This window comes from Microtus oregoni, unplaced genomic scaffold (genome assembly GCF_018167655.1).
Source record: "Microtus oregoni isolate MIOR12 unplaced genomic scaffold, Mior012 000011F_ref0000422, whole genome shotgun sequence".
NCBI lineage: Eukaryota > Metazoa > Chordata > Mammalia > Rodentia > Cricetidae > Microtus > Microtus oregoni.
The window spans coordinates 54,531,797-54,555,295 of record NW_024543070.1 but is presented as its reverse complement, the minus strand read 5'-3'; the positions used below and the strand labels follow the sequence as shown (position 1 = coordinate 54,555,295).

Below are 23,499 nucleotides of genomic sequence, written 5' to 3'. Positions count from 1 at the left end.
CTTTTCCCCCTCCCTGGGTCAGACACTCTACTCCATGGGTTTCTCAGTCTGATGTCCATACCCCTACTTCAGATGTCAGGGATAGACACCAGGAAGGAGAACTGAGCTATCGTGATGAGGACACCAACCAACACAGCCCTAGATACCTCCATGAGCACATCCCGAAAACACCACGTCACAAAGGGAACAGACCAATTCTACCTCAGAAGATAAACCAGATACCAGCAAAAAATTTAACTCACATTTATAACATAAAAAACAAAAGAATTACTACATCCATTAAAATAAAATGCATGTAAAAATAACTCAGGGGCTAATAACTCTCTTAGAAATTAAGTATACAATTTGTAAAAGCGTGTAAACATATGTTTGTAAGTCATGGAGAGATGATGTTGAAAGGTTAAAAAATGCTCCAAATAAGCAGAACCTTGAGGGAAACATAAGGTTTTACTCCTGCAGCTTTCCAGAAAGTTCCCCTTTAATGTTCTTAATGGCAGAGGTGCAGTCTGATGGCATTTATAAGCAAAATGACAAGGGGTCAAACAGAAATATGCTGCAAAATATTTAAAATGCTTCTCCCTTCCCTTAATTCCTGTTCTTTTTCCTTCCTGGAAAATCAATACAAAATAAAAGACAAAAAAGGAACCATGTCAGGGAAAGTGGGAGTAACCACAGTGACCCAACTGGGGTCTCAGCACCTGGGCTGCAGGGGGAGAGCATGCACACAATGGTGACCTAGTACAGCTGTCAGAGAACAAGTTGGGACACAGAAAGCCCCAGTGACTGCGGAGGTATGCCATCATAGTGCAATTTAGTAAGTAAAAGCATGCTATCAGCTACCTGGGTCAAGCCTCCAGAGGACCTGGACACCGGAGCCATAGTGGTTTCTCCTAACGCAAGCATGGTGTTCACCCCACCCTGCTGGCCCTGCTTGGCCAAAGGGATGAATCAACCGCGAGTGACTCGGGATAATTTTAGACACACGGACTGACGGGATGATTCAGGTGCCAAGAGCGCCGTCTCTCCCACAACCTCTGTCACCAGCTCTTGTCCATGCTATTTTAGAGTCCCCTTCTTCAACACCCCACCACAGAGACTCAGAGCTGTGCTGGGTGCCCTCCTCTTCGGCTTCCCAGTGACCTCAGTGCACAGCGAGAGAGCTCAGAGGCTGCTAGACGCCGGAGTAAATTTAGACTCAGACCGCATTTTTGCATCCTCCTTTCTCCGAGTAATCTAACTTGCCAAGCTTCCCCCTTTATAGTCAGGGACCAGCCAATTACCATGAAAATCAGATGAATAAATATTGAAGAGAACGTGTTCAGTGCCTATTTCAGTGTCCTCACAGCAAGGAGGCAACTTTACATTTTTAATTAAGTCTTTCATTTCCATCTCCTTTTCAGCTAAAGCTATCCTCTGTAGGATCAATTAAACCGAATAATCAGATCCAGCTAAAAGCCCCCCCCAAAAGAATAGTCATCAGTGGGTACGACTTAATAAGCGTTCTTGATGGTCCTGTGAATTCCGCTCCAGAATTGAAACTATGTGATAGCACAGCCCTGAGAATCAGCTCCCATGAAAACCTTATCCCAATTCCATTTCCTCATTTTCTGCACACCTTGATACTGGCTTGTGAAAATGTAATAAAGTATTGTTAGCAGGGTGTAATGATTGGTTTCAACTGTTAAACCTGACACAATCTGCAGTCACCTGGGAAAAGAGTTTCAATAAGGAATTGTCTAGATCAAGTATCATATTAGCCTGTGGGCATGTCTGTAGGTGATTATCTTGATTATGATAATTGATGTGGGGGGGGCACCCACCCACAGAGGGCAGCACTATTTCCTAGGCAGGGAATTCTGGGTTGGGTAGGAGTAGAGACAGAATGGGGCCCAAGTATAAATTCACTGGTTCATTACCTCTGCTCTTGCCTGTGGATGTCTTTTAAAACAATTGGGAGGGGTATAAAGACTTTGAAAATATATTTAATCGTCTTTGTCCTATGTGATGACATACTCAGCTAGGCTTTTTTTTTTTAAATCTTGTTTTTAAATACCAATTTTTCCACGTGAAATATTTATATTCTCCCAAAATTTTTGAAGATTTTTCTCTGCTATTTTCTCTTTAATAACCACAACTGAATTTCTTCAAGGCCCATGAATGAAGAAAGAATTCCAGGATGCTTCTATTTAGGAAATCTTGCTTGAGGTTCTACACCTGTAAAAATTCACCATTGGTCCATATTAGTTGTGTTATATTTGGACACTCACACACCTGTAGAGGGCCGAGGTCTTCATGCTTACAGATAAGCACTAGGGAAGCCAAAGGAAGACTAAGTTTACCTGTTTTCCTCCCAGAAAGCTGGAAATGGATATAGTTTCTAACCCGGTTATCTTTGCTGTACGTAGGGCCAGACCTCACCCGAATCCCCCAAATTTTTATGCTTGTTTATCCAAGACTTGTCCCCTGTAGATCATGACATTACTACCCACTCAGTCAAACCCACCCTTATGGGAGATGTCACTTGTACTTTACAACATCCCAGGTAATTTCCGAGTTATCTGAGTCAGGCCAATTCTGACTTCCACAGGGTATCTTGTTTACCTCAGTCAGCCTCCTTAGAGCCTCATCTTGAGCATTGCTTCAAAGTCAACAGAACCCATCTTTATGGAAGAAGCCATGTGTACTTTGTAAAGAGTTTAAATATAAACATGTCGTAAGCTTTATTGTACACATAAGATTGAGTTAATTGCATCAGGAAACTGTCCCCAAAGTTATGCTGTGCTTAAATATGACTTAAATAAACTACCTGGAGTCAGATTCTAAAGTTTGAACCAACACCAGTTAACTAAGTCATGCTGAATCAAGTTTCCTTCTTGTCTCCTATGGATTGTTATTCTATAGGCCCTGTTGTTTGCAGAGGACTCCCCCCCCCTACACACACACACAAAGCAACACACACACACACACACACACACACACACACCTCCTCAAATTTCTTGAACTCCCATCTCATAATCTGAAAAAGCCATGCTGGATCAAGTATCCACCCAATGTCTATTGAATACCTACTTTGTGAACACTCACTGTATGTCAGGCACTGTCCCAAGTCCTTGGGGATACTACAAGAGCAAGAAGGTTATTCACATATAAATTATAACCTAGGGGGAGCAATTTAACAAACAAGTGCACACTTTTGGTGATGTATATTAAAGCAAAAGTAAATCAGGATATCTCCTGGCTTCCATTTGAATAGCAGTTAGGGAAGGGCTCTTTAACACGTCATCTCTTGCATAGAGAAGTCTCAGTTATACAAAGAGGTGAGTGTGAACACGTCACCTTGATACCCAAACCAGATGGGTGCACACCCACTGAAGCCCTGTTGATTTGTGAACAGACTTCAAACTTTGTGAAGAACAGGTGCAGCAGAAAATCCTACCCCTTCTGAAAAAGCATGGGATAAAACCGGACTTGCTGAACATAGTGGACAATGAGGACTACTGAGAACTCAAGAACAATGGCAATGGGTTTTTGATCCTACTGCACGTACTGGCTTTGGGGGAGCCTAGGCAGTTTGGATGCTCACCTTACTAGACCTGGATGGAGGTGGGTGGTCCTTGGACTTCCCACAGGTCAGGGAACCCTGATTGCTCTTTGGGCTGATGAGGGAGGGGGACATGATCGGGGGAGGGGGAGGGAAATGGGAGGCTGTGGCGGGGAGGAGGCAGAAATCTTTAATAAATAAATAAATTTAAAAAAAAAGAAAAAGAAAAAAAGAAAATCCTACCCTGTAGTAATAAGGGCGGTGGGGCTGCGTCCCCAGCACCCCGGCTGCCTGGCTAGCTTATGCCCGAAATAACAACACACAAACTGTATTCATTTAATCACTGCTTGGCCCATTTCTATCTAGCCTCTTCTAGGCTAATTCTCACATATTAATTTAGCCCATTTCTAATCATCTGTGTAGGGCCCCTAGGTGCGCTTATCGGGAAGATTCTAGCCTATGTCCATCCTGGGTCGGAGCTTCATTGCGTGCGTCTGCCTGGGAGCTGGGAGCTGGGAGCATGGTGTCTCTCTGAGGTGTCTGCTCCCGAGAGGAGAGCTGTGGAGTCTGAGCTCACTTCCTCTTCCTCCCAGCCTTCTGTTCTGTTTACTCCTCCCACCTATCTTCTAACCAATGAGGGCCAAGCAGTTTCTTTTTATTTAACCAATGACCTTCTTCCATCACTACCCGTGCAGAACCCATGTTTATGGGCTTAAGAAAAAAAAATCACATTTTCTGTCAAAACATGCTGAAGAAACATTTGCTAAGCTTCAATGTTGCTCACAATAAAAGCAATCACACAGACTCTCTCCCAGAAACCTTCTGTCCAAGCTGGCCAGGGAATCAGGCAGGTGAGATTCACTCTCCTTCTCATCTTCCAAATTCCAATTTTCCAGTCTCAAACCCAGCTTGGGTAGACCACCTGACGTGTGCTCTCCTTCTTCTCTGACCTCACTCCTAGGGGACTAAGCTAATCCTCTCTAACAGCCTCCCTTCCTTACCCTGGCCAATTTCTAACAGACACACTCTCCCTCCCTCCCTCCCTCCCTCCCTCCCTCCCTCCCTCCCTCCCCCACTCCCTCTCCCTCTCTCTGGAAACCCTCTGACCAAGGTGACCAGGGAATCAGGTAGGCAATCTTTATTCTTCTTTTCATCCTCTAGTTCCAATTCCGAGTCTCACTCCTAGTCCTGCGGCAGGCCATCAGCAGGGGCCTGTCTTTCCCTTCTTTTTCCACTCCCTGTGGATTCCACAGATCATGTGGCAGACCGAGCTTCCCTTCTAGCCCATCGCCATTCCTGTGTGTCAGCTCCCAATACCTAGAAACAAGTTCTGCTGGGATCCCTCAGTGGTCACACCTGGTAAGGCCTCAGAAGCACTCCTCACCAGGTAAATAGAGGCACCACACTCTCTTGAGTTCTAGAAAGGGCAAAGAAACCAAGGAGCAGAAAACCCACCTAACAAAGACAAGACTAGATAGCAGCACCTAGAACTACAATCAATCCAAACCCTGATATCAGTCTAAATAAAGACACAGTCAATAACAGCCAGGACAATATGTATTCACAAGAACAAAGCAAGCCTACCACAGTTGGCCCTGAGAAATGAAACATAGCTGAATCACAAGACAAGGACTTCGAAATCACTATTATGAGCTTATTAAAGAGCTTAAAAGGTGATATGGATGAATCCATTAAAGAAATCTATGAAAACACAAACAGTGGAATGAAATGAAGAAAACTGTTCAAGACATGACAGTGGAAATAGAATCAATAAAGAAAACCCAAACTGAGGGAAAACTGGAAGTTAGGAACTTTTAATGGCTATTCTCGGTTGTCAACATGACTATATCTGATATAAACCATAATCCAGAAATGGAGGGCACACCTATGAGAGATATTCTGCTTGGTTTGAAGTGAGTGAATCCACTTCTAGTTTGGACCTTTGAGGTGAAAAGACACACCTCTGATCTGGATCTTGAGGCAGAAGACACACCTTTAATCTGGGCCACACCTTCTGCTGGAAGCCTGTATAAGGACATGGAAAAAGGAGGCTTTTGCTCTTTGCCTGCTTGCCCTCGACTTGCTAGCACATCCATTCCTTCCCTGGCATGGGAACATAGTTCTTTGGGATTCCAGCATATACAGAAGACAAGCTCAGACATCCAGCCCTGTGGGACCAAACAGCTACTAGATTCTTGGACTCTCCATTCACAGCTAGCCATTGTTGGACCAGTTGGACTGCAGCTTACAAGTCATTACCGTAAATTCCATATACATATGGAGAGAGATTCATTCCATAAGTTCTGCGACTCTAGAGAACTCTGCATAATACAGAACTCAATCAGAACATCAGAGGCAGGCCTCACCAATAATACAAGAGATTAAAAAAAGGAAATCTCGGGCATTGAAGGTGATAGAAGAAATGGATTCTTCTGCCAAACCCAAAATGTTAAATCTAAAAGACTCCTGACACAAAACATCCAGGAAAATTGGAACACTAGGGAAAGACCAAATCTACAAATAATAGGAATGGAAGAAAGATAAGAAATATACGTCAGGGGCTGGAGAGATGGCTCAGTGGTTAAGAGCGTTGCCTGTTCTTCCAAAGGTCCTAAGTTCAATTCCCAGCAACCACATGGTGGCTCACAACCATCTGTAAAGAGGTCTGCTGCCCTCTTCTGGCCTGCAGACATGCACACAGACAGAATATTGTAGGCATAATAAATAAATAAATATAAAAGAAAAGAAATATACGTCAAAGGCACAGAAAATATTCTCAACAAAATCACTTAAAAAAAAACTTCTGTAACCTAAAGGAGGTGCCTATGAAGATACAAGAAGCATACTTAATGCCAAATGGACTAGACCAGAAAATAAATTCCCCACAACACACAATAATCAAAACACTAAACATACAGAACAAAGAAAGAATGTTAAAAGCTGAAAGGGAAGAAGACCAAGTAATATATAAGGCAGACATATTAGAAGAATACTTGACTTTTCAATGGAGACTCTAAATGCCAGAAGGGCCTGGATAGATGTTCTATAGACTAGAGGCCACATATGCTAGCCCAAACTACTATACCCAGCAAAACTTCATTCATAGTAGATGGAGAAAGAAAGACATTCCATGATAAAAACCAAATTTAAGTAGTATTCATCTACAAATCTAGCTCTACAGATAGCACAAAATGAAAACGTCAACCACATCCAAGAAAACTCAAGGAATAAATAATATCAGACCGGCAAATTGAAAGAGAGGGAAAGCCCACACCACCAAAATACAGTAAGAGAAATCAATAAAGAGTACTCATTGACAACTCTCAACATCGATGGGTTCAATTCCCCAATAAAAAGATACAGACTAACAGATTAGATTTAAAAAAAAAAAAGGATCCATCCTTCTGCTGCATCCATGAAACATACTGTGATGGTTTGAAAAAAATGGCCAACATAGGCTCACAGGGAGTGGCACTATTAGGGGGTGTGGTCTTCCTAGAGTGGGTGTGGCTTTGTTGGAGGAAGTGTGTTACTGGAGGCAGACTTTGAGGTCTCAGATGCTCAAGTCAAGCCCAGTGTGGCCTATTTCTTCCTGCGGCCTGCAGATCCAGATCTCAGCTCTTTCTCCAGCACCATATCTACCTGTACACCGCTATGCCTCCCCCCATGATGACAATGGACCAAACCTCTAAAACTGTCACCCAGCCCCAATTAAATGTTTTCCTTTATAAGAGTTACCATGGTCATGGTGTCTCTTCACAGTAATACAAACCCTACCACCAAGGATAGACATCACCTCAGAGTAAAAGGTTGGGAAAAAATAGTCCAAACAAACAGACTAAAGAAACAAGCTGATGTAACCATTTTTCATATCTGAAAAAAAAAATAGATTTCAAACCAAAACTAATCTAAAGAGACAGGGAAGAAGTCTAAATACTCATCAAAGGAAAACTCCACCAAGAGGCTATTGCAGTTCTCGACATTATACACCAAATACAAGGGCATCCATGTTTATAAAATAAACATTGCTACAGCTAAAATCATGTGCCCCTCACATGGTGATAGGGAGTAACTTCAATACCCCACTCTTGCCAATAAACAGGTCATCCAAACAAAAACTAAACAGAGAAACAATGGAGCTCAATGATGCCATAAATCAAATGGACCTGACAGATATTTTTAGATCATTTCACCCAGACACAAAAGAAGATACCTTCTTCTCAGCACCTCACGGAACTGTCTCCAGAACTGACCACATAGCCACAAAACAAGTCTCAACAGATATAAGGAAATTGAGAAAACACCCAGCATTCTATGTGACCCCTACAGATTAAAGCTGAATATGAGAAATAACAGAAAGCTTGCAAATTTGTGGAAACTCAACAACACACTATTGAATAAAAAATGGGTCAAATCAGATATTAATATGTGTTTTCTCAGAGAAGGTGTATGTTTAAAAGAAAAAATAACCTTCACAGAAGACAAGCAAAGAAGTCGCTATACCCACTATGTTACATACTTGGGGCCGTGGCTGCCCCATAGAGACAGGTGCTTTAAACATGCTAAGGGCTCTGTGTGGGGACATCTCAGTTCAGGTCCCTGAATCACACCAGGTGACCCCTGCCCTCCTCTGTCTCCACAATCCAGCCAAACACTGCTCTCATTCCTATCCACCCATCACGCATCTAATTCTGTTAAGTAATTCTACCTTACCTTCCGTTTTCACTGGAGAAGAGGTTTTAAAACAACAGTGTTGGCATTTGTTCAACGGTTAAGTTGATTAGATTGCACTTACTGAACTTGGCAATTATTGGACTGTGCCCAGGGTAGAGTCAAATACACTTATTGATTGGCAGATGGACAAGTCAGACAAACCCACAGAATTACTCAGGCAGAATTGGCCTACCACCTTGGTGTCAGGAGGCTGTACCTCTCTGACCAGAAAAACATGAGGCTAATTAATGGGGGTTGCCTGCTGCCCGGGACACTTTCTAACCTACAGAAAAGCCTGGGAGGGGGGAGTTCCAGTTTGGGAATTAATTGGGATAAATATGGAAAATCCAGTAGACTTTTAACTTTCATGTTCACTGAGAATATTGTAGAAAGGAATAGTGCTGTTGTTATCGCTGTACTGTATGTGTGCGTGTGTGTGGGTGTTTGCACTTATGTGTACAGGTGCCTTTGGAGGTCAGAAGAGCACTAGATTCCCCAAGGCTGGTGTTAGAGGGGGTTGTGAACCCCCAAATGTGGGTGCTGGGAACCAAACTTAGGTCCTCTGCAAGGGCAGTGGTACTCGAAACCACTGAGCCATCATCCTGGGCCACATTTCTTTATCTTAAAAGGCATGGTGGGTGACCAAAGCTTTTATCCTGGGCTATGATTATTTTCCAAGTTTTATAACTCGCACAGATCACTACCACTTTTCACATAAGTCTCCTGTCCCTGGCAGGCACATGCAGATAGAGGAGGCAGTGTGGATACAGTCCTGTGCAAGGTCTAGTAAATAGACGTGGTTAAAGGTAGTCATGATACCATTGGAAGGTGCTCACCGTGCCTTCCGGGTCCACCAGCAGCAGGTGCTTGGCCTGGCCATTGTGCATGCCCGTGAGGACAAAGGAACCAGGGTTGGTAGTACTCTTTCTGACTAGGAAGTCTCCATCTTCCTGCAACAGTGCCTCTGCCTCCTTCCTGCTCATCTCTCCTTGGTACCAGGGTTCTGCATCAAGCTCCTCCAGCATCTTGGCATCTGGGGCTCTGGGTGAAACAGGGCTAATGCACTCCACAGACGCTGCTTTGCTCAACACGGGCCCCAGGGGCTGGTTCTTGAGAGCATCTTCAAAAGGCTCTGTCAACAACATACGACAGCAACAAATCAATCCCCGGAAGAGAGCAATAAAAATAGAGTGAGAGATGAGAATTAAAATGTAACTCTTGACGGAGGCTGGCAGCAGAGATGGATAGTCGGAACTAGAATTTAAATGCACCGCCCAAATGTTGGCATGACTCGCTGGTGAGTCTACTTTCCAGACAGAATCCGAGGATATGAGCACATACTTTGTCTAGCGGGATAGGACTTCAATGCTGTGCACTGCAAGAAGGCAGGTACGACTTGTCATTTTGCACCACCTCCCTTCTCTGAACCATTAGTCAGCCTCCTTAAGACATCTTGTCCATGCCCACCTCACCCCTCACCAGCTGCAGCACTTGGGAGAGCAGGCCCTGCACCTCACCTGGGCAGCACAGCAGAGCTGACCCTGTTGACAGGGGCACTGGTGAGCGGCCGAGAATGGGGGACCTTGTCCTGTCCCTCATCTTCTATAATTTGGAGTGGGCAAGGAAGCGATGTCACCTTCCCCACCCTTTGCCACCTGTGGCAGGTAGGAGAGCTGGCCCTGAGGCCATGAGAATGGGAGAGCTGTCCCTGCCCCTCACCAGCTGCAGCACTCGGGAGAGTGGTCCCTGCACATCACCTAGGCAACACAGAAGAGCTGGCCCTGAAGGGGTAGGTGTGGGTGAACCACCCCTGAGATCATGAAAACAGGAGAATTGGCCCTGCCCCTTGCTCCTTGCTTCATAGGGTAAACTAACTGGAGCAGTGCTGGAGTTCATCCTGGTGGTGAGCACAAGAGATTACTGGCAGACTGGCCAACCCTGCAACCACCCAGGCTCAGAACCAGGGCTACAAGTTGGCCCACCCCAACATCCACCCATCTATGATCTGCTGGAGCATGTGAAGAGGTCAGTCCTGCAGACCCAAAGCTGCAGGATCTCCACGACACAGTGTAACAACAGGATATCCAAGAGGAGTCCCAGTGAGGGCCCAGCATCGATAGCATAGCAGAAACCAGAGGCCTAAAACCAGACCAATGGCTCTTGGCTGTAGACAATCATTGCAAATAGAAACATATGCACTAAAGGATTTACTGTGTGACTCACTAGGTTGCACTACAGTTTCCACAATGAGATTTCCCTTTTCCTTTTTACTTTCTTCTCTCTCTCTCCTCTTCTCTTAAATCTTATTTTATTTTGGGGGAAGGATACAAGGGCAGGGGACGGATATGGAAGGATGGGGAGATGAGTGGGATCGACATGTATGATGTGTAAGCCACAAGGAATAAACAGTAAGAAAAAAGAAAGAATAAAAGCTTGTCAATACTGAAGGGAAAGACAAACCACAGAACTCTGCCAACACACCACAGATTTCTTTCATAATCCCTGGCCTCTTGTGGACTTGCTCCAGAACAGAAATTCTGCTTTGCCTTGACCTTCACTGCTCTCTGAATATTGATGTCACACTTGCCTTACTCTGCTCCGGAACAGACTTCTTACTGTATAGCTTATCACTGAGTGCTCAGACCGCTGTGAGTGACAACACAGATCAGCGGCAAAGGAACTCACTAAGAGCACCCAATTAAACTTCAGTATGTGATCTTCAGTATGATGGGCACTGAAAAGGGGTACAGAGTGCTGGGTACCTGCATGACACCGTGTGAGAACAACAAAAACTAGAGTATTCTCTCTGGAACACAGCTCCCCCAGGGGTCCCACATTGTTTCTGAGATAACCACTGGACCCCTACCGCTACTCAAGGAATGGTGCAAAATTAGCCAAATCTGGCAGAAGTTAGGAAAGGATGGGGAAAAAAGAAGAGAGCATGCCAAAGTAAAATTAAACCATTTTGAGAATCACTAAATCTTTTACAGATGTGGGGAAGAAAAGTGGTTTAAAGACCACTGGATAAAAGCTAAAATGATAACTCTGTCTCTCTCTGTGTGTCTCTCTGTCTCTCTCTCCGTGTGTGTGTGTGTGTGTGTGTGTGTGTGTGTGTGTGTGTGTGTACTTAGGAACCATTACAGAAGAGCAGGTGTGTGATTCTTCCTAAGGGCAGTCCTCAATGGCTTATCGTTCTTCTACGAGGTTCCACTTTTTCTAATAACATGTTTTTAATATAATATTTTATTAACTCATTGAGAATCTCACACAATATATTTTGATCATATTCGCCTGCATACTCTCCTGCCTCCTCCCAGATCCACTCCCCACCCCTCCCAACTTCCTGTGCTCTGTTTCATCTTTTAAAACAACCTGATGATTCCAGTGTGTGCTGACCATGAGCTCATGGGTCTGGGGCCATTCACTAGAATATAGGTGATCTACTAGGGACCACACCCATAAGAACCTGAAAGTTCCTCCCCATAAGCCATCAACTGTCAGGAGCTGTTCAGTGCCCCCTCATGTTAAAATGTTTATTGGTTTGATCTTCTGCAGGTGAGTCTACGAGTATAGAGGACTGCTGAGAATTCAAGGCTAGCCTTAGCGATGGAGGAGTACCAAGCTGACCAGGGCTATGGAGCAACGCCTTGTCTCAAAACAAAACAAACCCAAAACCAAAACATCAAATAAAGAAACCCGGAAAGCAGGGCTGGAGAATCACTGCTTGGTTTTGTAGTCCTACACTTCTTGGACTGTTTTCATTTTTTTAATTAAAAGAATGGATTATGAGATCCATAATTTACCTCCAAGCCCTGCCCCTCAACAGTGTTTGGTGGGAGTTCAGCATGTCTGTGAACCCACAGGGGCCCAGGAGAAGCCAATTGCAGAAGCTGCAATGTTGCCTCATCAGAAAAGCCCTGGAGTCTCTCCTCACCCTCACGAGACACTGTAGACAGAAGTGTGGGACTGGCAGGGCTACCTTTGACACAGATCAGAGTTACTTAGCCACTACGACTCTCCTTTTCCTTCTTTACAGAGTAGGGGTGGTAATAATAACCGAAGCTCCCTGTACACAGATTAAGACCATTAAATCAGGTAGGAAGTGCTCAGCACGTGATAGTCAGGGCTGTGTTCCTCCCCCTCTTCAGTCCATCAGCTTCTCAAAGAATTAAAGCAGAAGCGTTTAAGATATAGGGCTGGGGAGATTGGTTCAGTTGGTAAAGTATTTGCCTTCTAAGCATGAGGGCCTGAGTCTGATCCCCAGAGCCTATGTCTTAGTCAGCACATGGGGCTGGAGAGATGACTCAGTAATTGCTGCTATTGTAGAGGACCCGGATTCAGTTATCAACACACACATGATGGCTCACAACCTCTTTCAACTTCATTCCCATGGGATTTGACACCCTCTTCTGCTCTCCACAGCCACCAGGAATGGTACACATATATTCGTGCAGGCAAAACCCGCTCAAGACATATAAAAATAAAAAATAAAGATAATTTTTTTAAAAAAAACAAAACAAAAACAGAAGAGGCATGCAGGTATGTGCTTGTAATCCTAGTCCTGAGGAGGTGTAGACAGGCAGATCCCTGGGGCTCACTGGCCAGTAAGGCTAATCTAGTTAGCAGGTTCCAGGCCGAGTAAGAGACCTTGTCTCAAAAACAAGTGACTCCTGAGAATGACACCCAAGTTAATCCTATGGCCTACACACAGAGAGAAACAGAGAGAGGGAGAGGAAGAGGAAGAGGGAGAGGGAGAGGGAGGGAGGGAGGGAGGGAGGGAGGGGAAGAGGGAAGGAGAGGGAGATGGAGAGGGAGGGAGGGAGGGAGATGGAGAGGGAGGGAGGGAGGGAGGGAGGGAGGGAGGGAGGGGGAGAGGGAGAGGGAGGGAGAGGGAGAGGGAGGGAGGGAGGGAGAGAGGGAGGGAGGGAGAGGGAGAGGGAGGGGGAGGGAGAGAGGGAGGGAGGGAGGGAGAGGGAGAGGGAGGGGGAGGGAGAGAGGGAGGGAAAGGAAGAGGGAGAGGGAGGGAAGGAGGGAGGGAGAGAGGGAGAGGGAAAGGGAGGGAGGGAGAGAGGGAGAGAGGGAGGGAGGGAGAGAGGGAGAGAGGGAGGGAGGGAGAGAGGGAGGGAAAGGGAGAGGGAGAGGGAGGGAGGGAGAGAGGGAGGGAAAGGGAGGGAGGGAGGGAGAGGGAGAGGGGAGGGAGGGAGGGAGAGGGAGAGAGGGAGAGAGGGAGGGGGAGAGGGAGAGAGGGAGGGAGAGGGAGGGAGGGAGGGAGGGAGGGAGGGAGGGAGGGAGAGAGGGAGGGAGAGAGACCCACTCACACAGGCACACCCACCCATATACATAAACTCCTCTCTCCCCCCATCTCCTCTCCCTCCCCCTCTCTCCACATATGTATGTATGTATGTATGTATGTATGTATGTATGTAGGTTTATCCTCATGAGATTTCAAAACCCTTTCCAAGTTCCTGAATAGTTTCTACTCATCGCATTTCAGTTCATGTATTTTCTCTATCAAGAGGAAGTCCCCGAGACAGTATCAGTTGATACTGCCCAGTGGGGTCCCACCTTTCCCTTCACCCTTCTCTACAGCTCATTGCTGAGTGTGCCCTACCCCCTGTGTTTGGCTGTTTAAACCCCACCGGAGGAAGGCCATCTGTTTCCATGCCCCTGTGTCATTTCAGTAATTAGAAAAGTATTGGACACATGGTCAGCACTGGATACAATTTTGGCAGAAGTGGAGAGGAAGAGCGAGAGGGGAAATGAGAGCAAATGGATGGGGCAGGGAGGGAAGGGCAAACAGAGAGGGAGAGGGGAGAGGAGAGGAAAACTGGTGGGAGGGAGGGAGGGAGGGAGAGAGGGAGGGAGGGAGGGAGGGAGGGAGGGAGGGAGGGAGGGGTGGCAGAGGGAAGACACTGTAAACAAGGTACATAGTCATTTCTCATCCCAATATTCTTGTTGATAGGCTGAGATTGTTGACTATGGCCAAACCATCTCTGTACCCTCTGAAATCATACAGCAGCTAGTACAGCATGGCCAATTAATATTCAAATGAACACACATATTTTTTTACATTGTTGGTCTTCAAGAGGAAAACTAGTTTCCCCAAAAGAAAGTCATGTAACCCCAACACCAAAGTCCAGCAGAAAATCCAGTAGTAATATGGATATCAGATAAAAGAGAGAGCACTGGGCACTTATTCATGTCAAAGACGTCATAGGGAGGGCAATGGGCACCTACTCATGTCAAAGGCAGCATAGAAAGAGCAACAGGCACCTACTCATATCAAAGAGGTCCTTCCGTGGGCTGCTCTCGGTGCTGCTGCTTGCTGCTGGCCAAACCTGTGGAGGGACTGGCTGGGTGTTGACATAGGTTGGTGTCTCTCCTACCAGAGCCATGTGCCCTTTCCCTTCTGGTGTGCTGTAGATGTCCAAGGAACCTGCACCAAAAAAGTGAGCCCTGTTACCTCTTACGATGGCAACACTCTTCCAGCCTCTGTGTCTGGAATACCTGGAATTTCCTAGAGCGGTTCCTCAAGCCTGCTGGTGAGAACATTTATTTCTGGTTAACTCTCTTCTAAGCCTGTCAAAACCCAGTCCCACTTAAGACACTTCCCAGTTCTTCATGTCAAAAGAAAAATCTGCCAGTCAGGGTGAATACTGGTGGTTAAATGCCTTGCTCAATATGGCTGACCAGGTTGTTGGTGCTCCAGAACCCTAGGAGCTGAGCATTGAGTAACAACGTGACCTCCCAGTGAGCCAAAGGGGTACTGAGGCTAGTCTTGGGGGTCTCCGCTGTTTGGTCAGAAGTAATATGGAAAGTGTTGCTCAAGAGCACCTGCTTGGGTCTCTCTTCCTGTGTGTGACCATCTCTGCTCACTTGTATAACAGAAGCCTTGTTAATATTCCTCTAGGAAGGATGGTTACTGGCTAATAGATGAATAAATTCTTATTTGTTTTGGGGAAAACATATCGACCAGTTTCAAATAAGATCTTGAAGCTGGGTGACTTGACTCATGCCTGTCATCCCAGCTCTCAGAAGGCTACAGCGAGAGGATCACAGCAAGTTCAAGGCCAGTTTGAGCTATAACTTTGCATCGCCAAACACTAAAACAAACTTAAAAACTACAAGAAAAATCACATAAGAGCTTAAGACATACTGAGCTGTGGAGTCTTGGGTACCTGCCTAATTTTCATGCTCCTGATGTCTCCAGGGACTCCCGCTCCTACTCACAGGGACCAGAGAAACCCACAGTCAGTGCATCAGCTGTGTAGAGCAGGCCTCTGTCACTTACCCTGCCTGGTGGGTGCTCGCTGCCAGTCTTCACCAAAGGCTTCTCCTAAGTGTCTTCCCTGGTAGTAAGTTTGCTCTTTCCCTGCAAACTGGAGACAGATGCAGATACTCAGAAAGAGGGAAGTGTCTTCTCATTCCTCATCTTTGTGGGCCACAATGTGGTAAGAGGGGCTTTGGGGGGTTGATTCACCCTCTCTGACACCACCTTTCCATGTCTGCCTCACAGTGGCCTTGTATTCAGCAGATAAACTTGCATGGTTTTTAAAAAAAAATCCACAATCTCATTAATGCTACAACACTTTCTCCTTGTTTTCGTGAACCCAATAATCCCTCCCAAGGGCGGCCGCAGAGAGATCTTGGGCCAGCAGCTGTTCACTCTCCGAGGAGCACACTCCTGAGAAGCAGGAAGCTGCAGAGCCACAGTCTCCCTGTCGGTGCTGTCCTTGCATTTTTATGGGTACCAATAATCTTATTATCTCCAGAGTTGGAAACATAGCTCAGCTCACCAAGCATATGACCCCGGATTTCATCCCTAAGCACCACAAAAAAGAGGGGGGAAAAATCTCTTAAGCTTCCATAAAAGACGAAATGCAATAGTTTTAGAAAGCAGGGTTGCGGTGAAGGTTGTTTGAGCTGGAGGGTGTGATTGTTCACTCTAAGTGACAACTTAATGCAACCTAGAAGAGACAGATCTGGAAAGAGGGTCTCAATGAGGGACTGCCTACATTTGGTTGATCTGTGGGAATGTTAACGGGGGGCGGGGGGGGAGGATTTGGCCTTTGAAGTAAGTTGGAAAAACCGAGACCACTGTGCACTGCACCACTGCCTAGGCAGGGAGACCTGAGCTGAATTGGAGTGGAGGAAGTGAGCTGAGCACAAGCGAGCATGGCAGCATTCACGCACACTTCTTTGCTCTCGGCTGTGGTTAATTCATGCACACCTCTGCTCTTGGCTGTGGTTAACTCACGCACACCTCTGCTCTTGGCTGTGGTTAACTCACGCACACCTCTTTGCTCTTGGCTGTGGTTAACTCACGCACACCTCTTTGCTCATGGCTGTGGTTAACTCACGCACACCTCTTTGCTCTCGGCTGTGGTTAACTCACGCACACCTCTTTGCTCTCAGCTGTGGTTAACTCACGCACACCTCTTTGCTCTTGGCTGTGGTTAGAATGTGACTCGCTGCTTCAGGCTCCTGCTCCTACTCCCCCACAGTGATAGACTGTAACCTGGTGCCATAAGCGAGCATAGCCCTTTGTCCCCTCAGCTGGTTAGAGTTAGGGTATTTTACCAGAGCAACAGAAATGAAACTGGACCAGAGTGGTGGATAAACAAAATAGAAAAAAAATGCCTAAAATTCAGACCTTAAGGGGACGGGTCCACTCTCTTCAGGGAGCCCACAGTATCACGGGCCTTTAAAAAAAAAAAAAAAAAACCTGGAATCCTGCCATCCCCTCGTTAAGACCACAGCATGGTGGAACTGGGGCTCAGACTCAGGTCACTTTCATTCATGTCTCAGACATGGCACTGGGGTTCTGAGGTCAGTTCCCTGTGATGTCAAACCAAACCCCTCCCTTCCATGTTCGTTGTGATACCGGTGGAAGAAAGCCTGCGAGGGAGCGTGTCCAAAGCTAAGTGGACTATCAGCCAAAAATAACACTGAGCAGGATAAATGCAAATGGGGTCATCTTTAACCCAAGAAGAGAACCCCAAACTTACCTGGGCTGTGTCAGGAGCGTGGGGTCTGGCTTTCAATCGAGCATCAAGAAATCCCCCTGGAGGAGGCATCTTGCTGGGAACACTGTTGTAGTATGGGTGATCAGGACCATCTCCCTCCTCTTCAGTCCATGGCTCATCTAGGCTCTGCATCCTGTTAAAAGATTGTCAGTGACCTCACCCAGAGTTGAGCATACAGGCAGACCTAATAACTCTGACATCAGGACCACCTATAGAAACCAAACACTGAGTACCCATCTAAAAAACTAAGTGTTACTGCATGTTCCTGAGACTCCCACACCTGAGGGGTGAGAGATAGGCGCATTGCTGGAGCCTTCCAGATACCAGTCTAGCTGAAAAATAGTGATCTCCAGATTCAGTGAGAGACCCTGCTTCAAGGGAATAAAGTAGAGAATGATAGAAGATAACCTATGAAGTCTTCCTCAAGGCTATTGCATGCATACTTATGAGTACACATGTACACACACACACAATGAAATTAATGTTAACTGTCGAGTTAACAGAACCTATGATCATCTGAGAGATGGTCCCTTGGAAATTTGCATGGGGCATCATTTTGATTGTGGTTTGATTAAGGCGAGATGACCTGCCCACTTGTGGGTAGTGCCATTCCCTTGGCAGAAGGACATTGGACTGCGTAAGATGAAAAAAGCAACCTGAGCACTGACATCTGTGAATTGTTCTCTTATTATCGTATGTGACAAGCTGCATCAACTTCCCTGCCATGGTGAACTGCACCTTGAGTTGAGAACCGGAATAAACCTTTCTTCCTTAAGTTGCTTTTCTTAGAGCATTTCATGACAGCAACAGAAGAGAAACCAAGAAAAACACCTACACTTATCATACACAGATAGCACACACAACTAAAAAATAAACATTTTCCAACAATGAAATAAACTGTAAGATCAGTACTGTTGCGGTATCTTAAATAGTCCTGTTTGTATCCCTGTGGTAGCCTTATAAGCTAACAGCTATCAAACAATGATAACCATCACCCAAGTAGTCACAGATGGGACAGGACAGTTCTGAGCCTCCTTCAAAAGCTGGTTCCAAAAAAAAAATTATCATTATTTTCCTTATCTGTGGTGGTATGAAAGAAAATGGTTCCCAAAGGAGTGGCACTATTAGGAGATATGACCTTGTTGGAGGAAGCATGTCACTTTTGGGGTGGGCTTTGAGGTCTCTTTTGCTCAAGCTTCCCTCAGTGTGACTATCAGTTGACTTCCTGTTGCCTGAAAGATGTAGGACTCTCAGCTACCAGCTGGACATCTGCCTGCATGCAACCATGCTCCCCACCATGATGATAATGGACTGAACCTCTAAAATTGTGGGTGAGCCACCCCAATTAAATGTTTTAATTTGTAAGAGTTACTGTGGTCATGGTGCCTCTTCACAGCAATAAAAAACCCAAGACACTGTCTGAGTGTTCCTTTGAGCACCCAGTTCCCCAAGCTGTCTTTTAAAAAATTTACTTTTAATTATCACATAGTAATTTTGCACATTTATTATGGGGTGCTGTGTGCTAACTTGATACATTTATACAACACACAGTGACCAAATTAGAGTAATTAGCATTCCCATCTCCTTAAGCACTTATCATCTGTTTGTGTTTGCCAAAGCAGTCTTTATTTAACCTGATGCAGAGCTTGCCTGGGGCATCTGTCAAAAATATTCAGAGGCAAATGTTTATCATGTGGCCCACATGAAGCTGGGAATAACATTTGGGTCAAAGAATTTTTATTAGTGGAAGTGAGTGAAAAGGAATATAGAGTTTATGGAGTTAGAGGGGGAAAAGCCAACAAAGCAAATAGTCACAACCAATGGCAATCACAAGCCCAAAATGAGAAGCCGGGATGTTAATCAACTCCCACACATTTATCTGGAAGGCTACACACATTTGCAGGATTCAGCTTGTGCTCATGCCACAGGGTGTAACATGGCTCTAAATTCTCACTTCTGACCTAAACACCTCACAAGTAGAAGGTGAAAACTGAAAAACAATCAACTGATTCACCATATGTTGAAGGAGTGTACCAAAACACACATACAAACAGATATACATATACACACATACATAGAAGGTAGATGCATACAGATACAGATAGGACACACACACATACATATACACATGTATACATATATACATGTGTATAAATATACATGATTCATATGCACATATACATATATACATGCACACACATGTAGCCCATCATTAAAGACTGAGAGGCTAAATTGTTCAACATTCAAGGAAAACTCTGCAATTGTTAGTGAAGAAATGTAGTTAACCAAACAGAGACATCAGTGGACATAAATGACAAATGTAGATTATAGAATTTATAGAATTAATTAAGTAAAGTCACTAAAACCACCACAAACATTAATAATATACATTCTGGAAAGAGAAAGTATGTGAGTTTCAGTCTTGCAGCTTTCTATTACTTACATCTTTAGTGTCAGCAAAAAAATTATAAGCTATAAAAATAAGAAAGGATAGCTCATATCCAGGAAAAAGAAGTCAGTAGAAACTATCACAAAGAGATCTCAGACTTAAGGATAAATAAAAACAAATATATTCAATCAGCTAAGAGAAATGACTCTAAAACACTAAATATGGAAATTGTGTCTCACAAAGTGGAACTTACCAGCATTCATAAAGAAATAAAAATAACAATAAATTCTAGGATTGGAAATTCTACCATTACTTCAAACAATTCACTTAAGCAAATAACAGTTTTGGGAGGTGGAAGAAGAAAGGCAACATTTTAAAACAACTCAGCTGAGATGAGCCAGTCTGAGGAACAGAGAAGAAACCTACTAAAAGAGCACAGAGCCCGAGAGACCTGTAGAATACCAAAAATGCCAACATCTGTGCAGTAGAGTCCCTGACACAGAGCCCGAGAGACCTGTAGAATACCAAAAATGCCAACATGTGTGCAGTAGAGTCCCTGACACAGAGCCCGAGAGACTTGTAGAATACCAAAAATGCCAACATGTGTGTAGTAGTCCCTGACACAGAGCCCGAGAGACCTGTAGAATACCAAAAATGCCAACATGTATGTAGTAGAGTCCCTAAAGGAGAGCAGACTGAGGAGGGCAGGGAAAATACTGGCCTCGTTACGGTACAAATCTTCCCAAATTAGCTAAAAGAAAATGTTCTATACAACCAAGAGGCTAGCTAGGAAGCTCAGCTTAGATAAACTCAGAGAGTCTTAGGCACCCTAATCTAACTGTTTAAAGTCAAAGGAGGCATCTGAGGGCATCCAAGGGAGCTGCTCAAGAAAACAAGGGATCCTCATGGTATTAATAGCTGATTTCTTCCCAGACACAAAGGAGGGCCAGAGGCAGGGAAAAGGAAGGTTTCCCGTCATGACGTCCACATCCAATAAGCAAAGCTGCCCAAATGAAGCAGAAAGCGTATTCCAAGGGAAATAAAGGCAGGAGAAATCCACTAGAAAACCTTCTCCTTAGGAAATACTATGGCAAGTATATTAAGCTGAAATTAAGTAGATAATCAGTAGAAATTTACAATCAGAGGAAACAGCAAAAAAAATAATGGCAAGACTACACAAAACTATAAATTCAGTGTTGCCTAAAATTTCCTTATTCTTCCCTTCTCATTTAAAAATACATGAAGCAATGTGACTGTACTGATGAACACACAATGAATAAAGGTGTAGCTTGCACAGCAATAACAGCAGGATGGAAGAACTGGAGAGATGTCACAGTGGTTAAGACCACACCAGGCTCTTGCAGAGAACCCAAATTCTGCTCCCAGCCCACACAGAGTGGCTCACAACCGCCTCTAATTCCAGCTTCAGAGGATCCGAATCCCTCTTCTGGCTTCCATACTGCACTCATTTGTCCACTCGAGGGGACACATTCACACGTTTGCTCATACACACACATACACAAATACAAACACACATAATTCAAAACAAATATTTTTTTTAAAGAGTAGTATAATGGAGTGTGGAAGAATAGATCTATACAGAAGCCAATCTTTGATATATTATTAAGTTCTTTAATCTGAATATATAGTTATAAATTAATGTATTAACTATAATCCTCTGGTCACTACTTTAAAAGTAGTGGAAGAGAAAGAAGTTAAATTGCACACTTGAAAAATGTTTATTTGCCTTACACAAAGGAGACAGCAACTGTCATGTAAGAGGATAAAATGGCATAAAGAAAAATTAGCTCAATAGCGGGAGTAAATCCTAACATCAGCAATTGCATTAAATATAAATGTATTAAATGTTATTCTTAAAAGACAGGGGTTGACAGACAAATTAGAAAATGATCCAATAGTAAGTTTTCTATCAGCAACACGTTTTAGAAAAAATAAATGGAAAAGCAGAAAGTTCAAGAATAATATGGAGAAACACTAATTGCCACTTTATTATTATATAGGATGACTAAGCAGAAGATTAGGAAATAGAAGTTTGCACACAAAAACTAACCAGACCTAAGAGACATCAATAGCACATTCTACCCAAAAACAACAAAATAAAACTTCTTCTCCCACGCAGAGGGAACATCCCCCAGCAGAAAGCATATGTCAAGCTTATTTAATAATAAACTTAAAAATTTTTAAAGAATTAAAATATAAAAAGTATTTTTTGATAATAATGGAATCATTGTAGAAATCAAAGTAGACTCCTACAAGATTCCAAGGGAAATTAGGAATTTAAAGTATGTCTAAGAATGGATTCCTGCATATAAAAAATATACAAAATCTGTTGTATTTTATACATTGATGATGATTAAAAACAAAAATAAAATAATAGATCATTGGAGCATCAAAAGGGGAAAATTTTAAGGGGAAAAACTATGTAATCAGGGTTAGACATACACTGAAAATTATAAAACACAATGAAAAACACAATCCACAAAATAGGAAAATATTTGCTAATGTATTTCTTTAAGGTAGCGTGTATCTACAATCCCTAAAACTCAACAATTTAAAAGAAAAGCAACCCAATATTTAAAAAATAAAAAACTGAGCAGACGTTTCCCCCAAGAAGACAGAGAAATAGTCAGCAGCACATGAAAGATGTCTGATAGCAAAATCAGGAAAAAAAAGTGCAAGTCAAAGCCATCATCAAAGAATTTTTGGCCCACTAGGGCAGCCATAACCAACGATATGCACAGCAACAAATATGCTGATATTGATTATCAACTTGATAGGATTAGAATCACCAAGGAAACAAGACTCTGGCACACAACTATGGGGGATGATGTAGATGATTAGGCTACCCTCTGGCCACGCCTGTGAGGGATTATCTTGATTTGGTTAACTGAGATAGAAAACCCATCCTAATAACGTGTGGCACCATTCCCTGGGCTTGGGTCTCTGGACTGCACAACAGAGGAAGAATCTAAATGAGCACCAGCATCCCATGGTCTCTACTTCCCAGCTGTGGATGCAATGTGACTACCTACCTCACATTCCTGCAGCCTTGGCTTTCTTGCCATGAGGGACTGTATTTCCAAACTGTGAGCCAAAATAGACCCCTCTTACCACACGTTGATTCTTTCAGAGTATCTGTGCTGGCTATTTTTGGTTGTTAGCTCGACTACATCTGGAATTAACTAAAATCCTGGGCACATATGTGAGGGATTATTTCCTCAATGAAATAATGAAATAAATGTGAAGATGATATACTTCTAATCCATATTTCTGAGGTGGGAAGATCCACCTTTAATTTGGCCACACCTTCTGATGGAAGAAGGAAGCTTGCTCTCTCTGCCGGCTTGAGCTCTCTCTCACTAGCAAACACACTTCTTCACTGGCATTAGAGCCTACTTCGTTGGGTTTCTGGCATATACTGAAGACTATCTGGGACATCCAGCCTTGTAGACTGAATAGCTATTGGATTCTTGGACCTTCTGTTGGTAGAAAGTCATTATTGGACTAGCAGAACCACAGCTGGTAAGCCATGCTCATAGACCCCATATCTATTGTGTGTGTGTTCTGTTCCTATAGAGAACCTTGACTAATACCTTATCTTATCACAGGGAAAAAAAAACTAAAAGGCAGCTAAGACAGTTTCCTAAATGGTTAACAAACCGTAGGACCATTAACTCAATAATTCTACTCTAAGGCATTATCACAAGAAACATGTCGTCAAAGTTTGACTACAGCTTCATAGTAGTTTTGCTCAGAAGAGTGAAAGGAAGGAGACAATTCAAATGCTCATGAAGGGTTTATTTCAGTGA

The 23,499-nt window shown here is 44.0% G+C and overlaps 1 protein-coding gene across 5 annotated transcripts in view; it reads right to left on the bottom strand.

The window, feature by feature from the left end:
* Window positions 1–23,499, bottom strand: part of LOC121453450 (SHC-transforming protein 3) — a 119,784-nt gene that overhangs the window by 11,409 nt on the left and 84,876 nt on the right. For all 5 annotated transcript variants that reach the window (XR_005975011.1, XR_005975012.1, XR_005975013.1 and 2 more), the window contains 4 exons: window positions 17,263–17,413; window positions 15,546–15,633; window positions 14,532–14,690; window positions 9,091–9,386 (listed from right to left, as the gene is read on the bottom strand). Coding sequence is in view for 1 of the 5 variants with exons in the window: in XM_041660241.1 (XP_041516175.1) it covers window positions 9,091–9,386; window positions 14,532–14,690; window positions 15,546–15,633; window positions 17,263–17,413 (694 nt within the window). In the remaining 4 variants the exon portion in view is untranslated. The remainder of the gene's footprint in view (window positions 1–9,090; window positions 9,387–14,531; window positions 14,691–15,545; window positions 15,634–17,262; window positions 17,414–23,499) is intronic.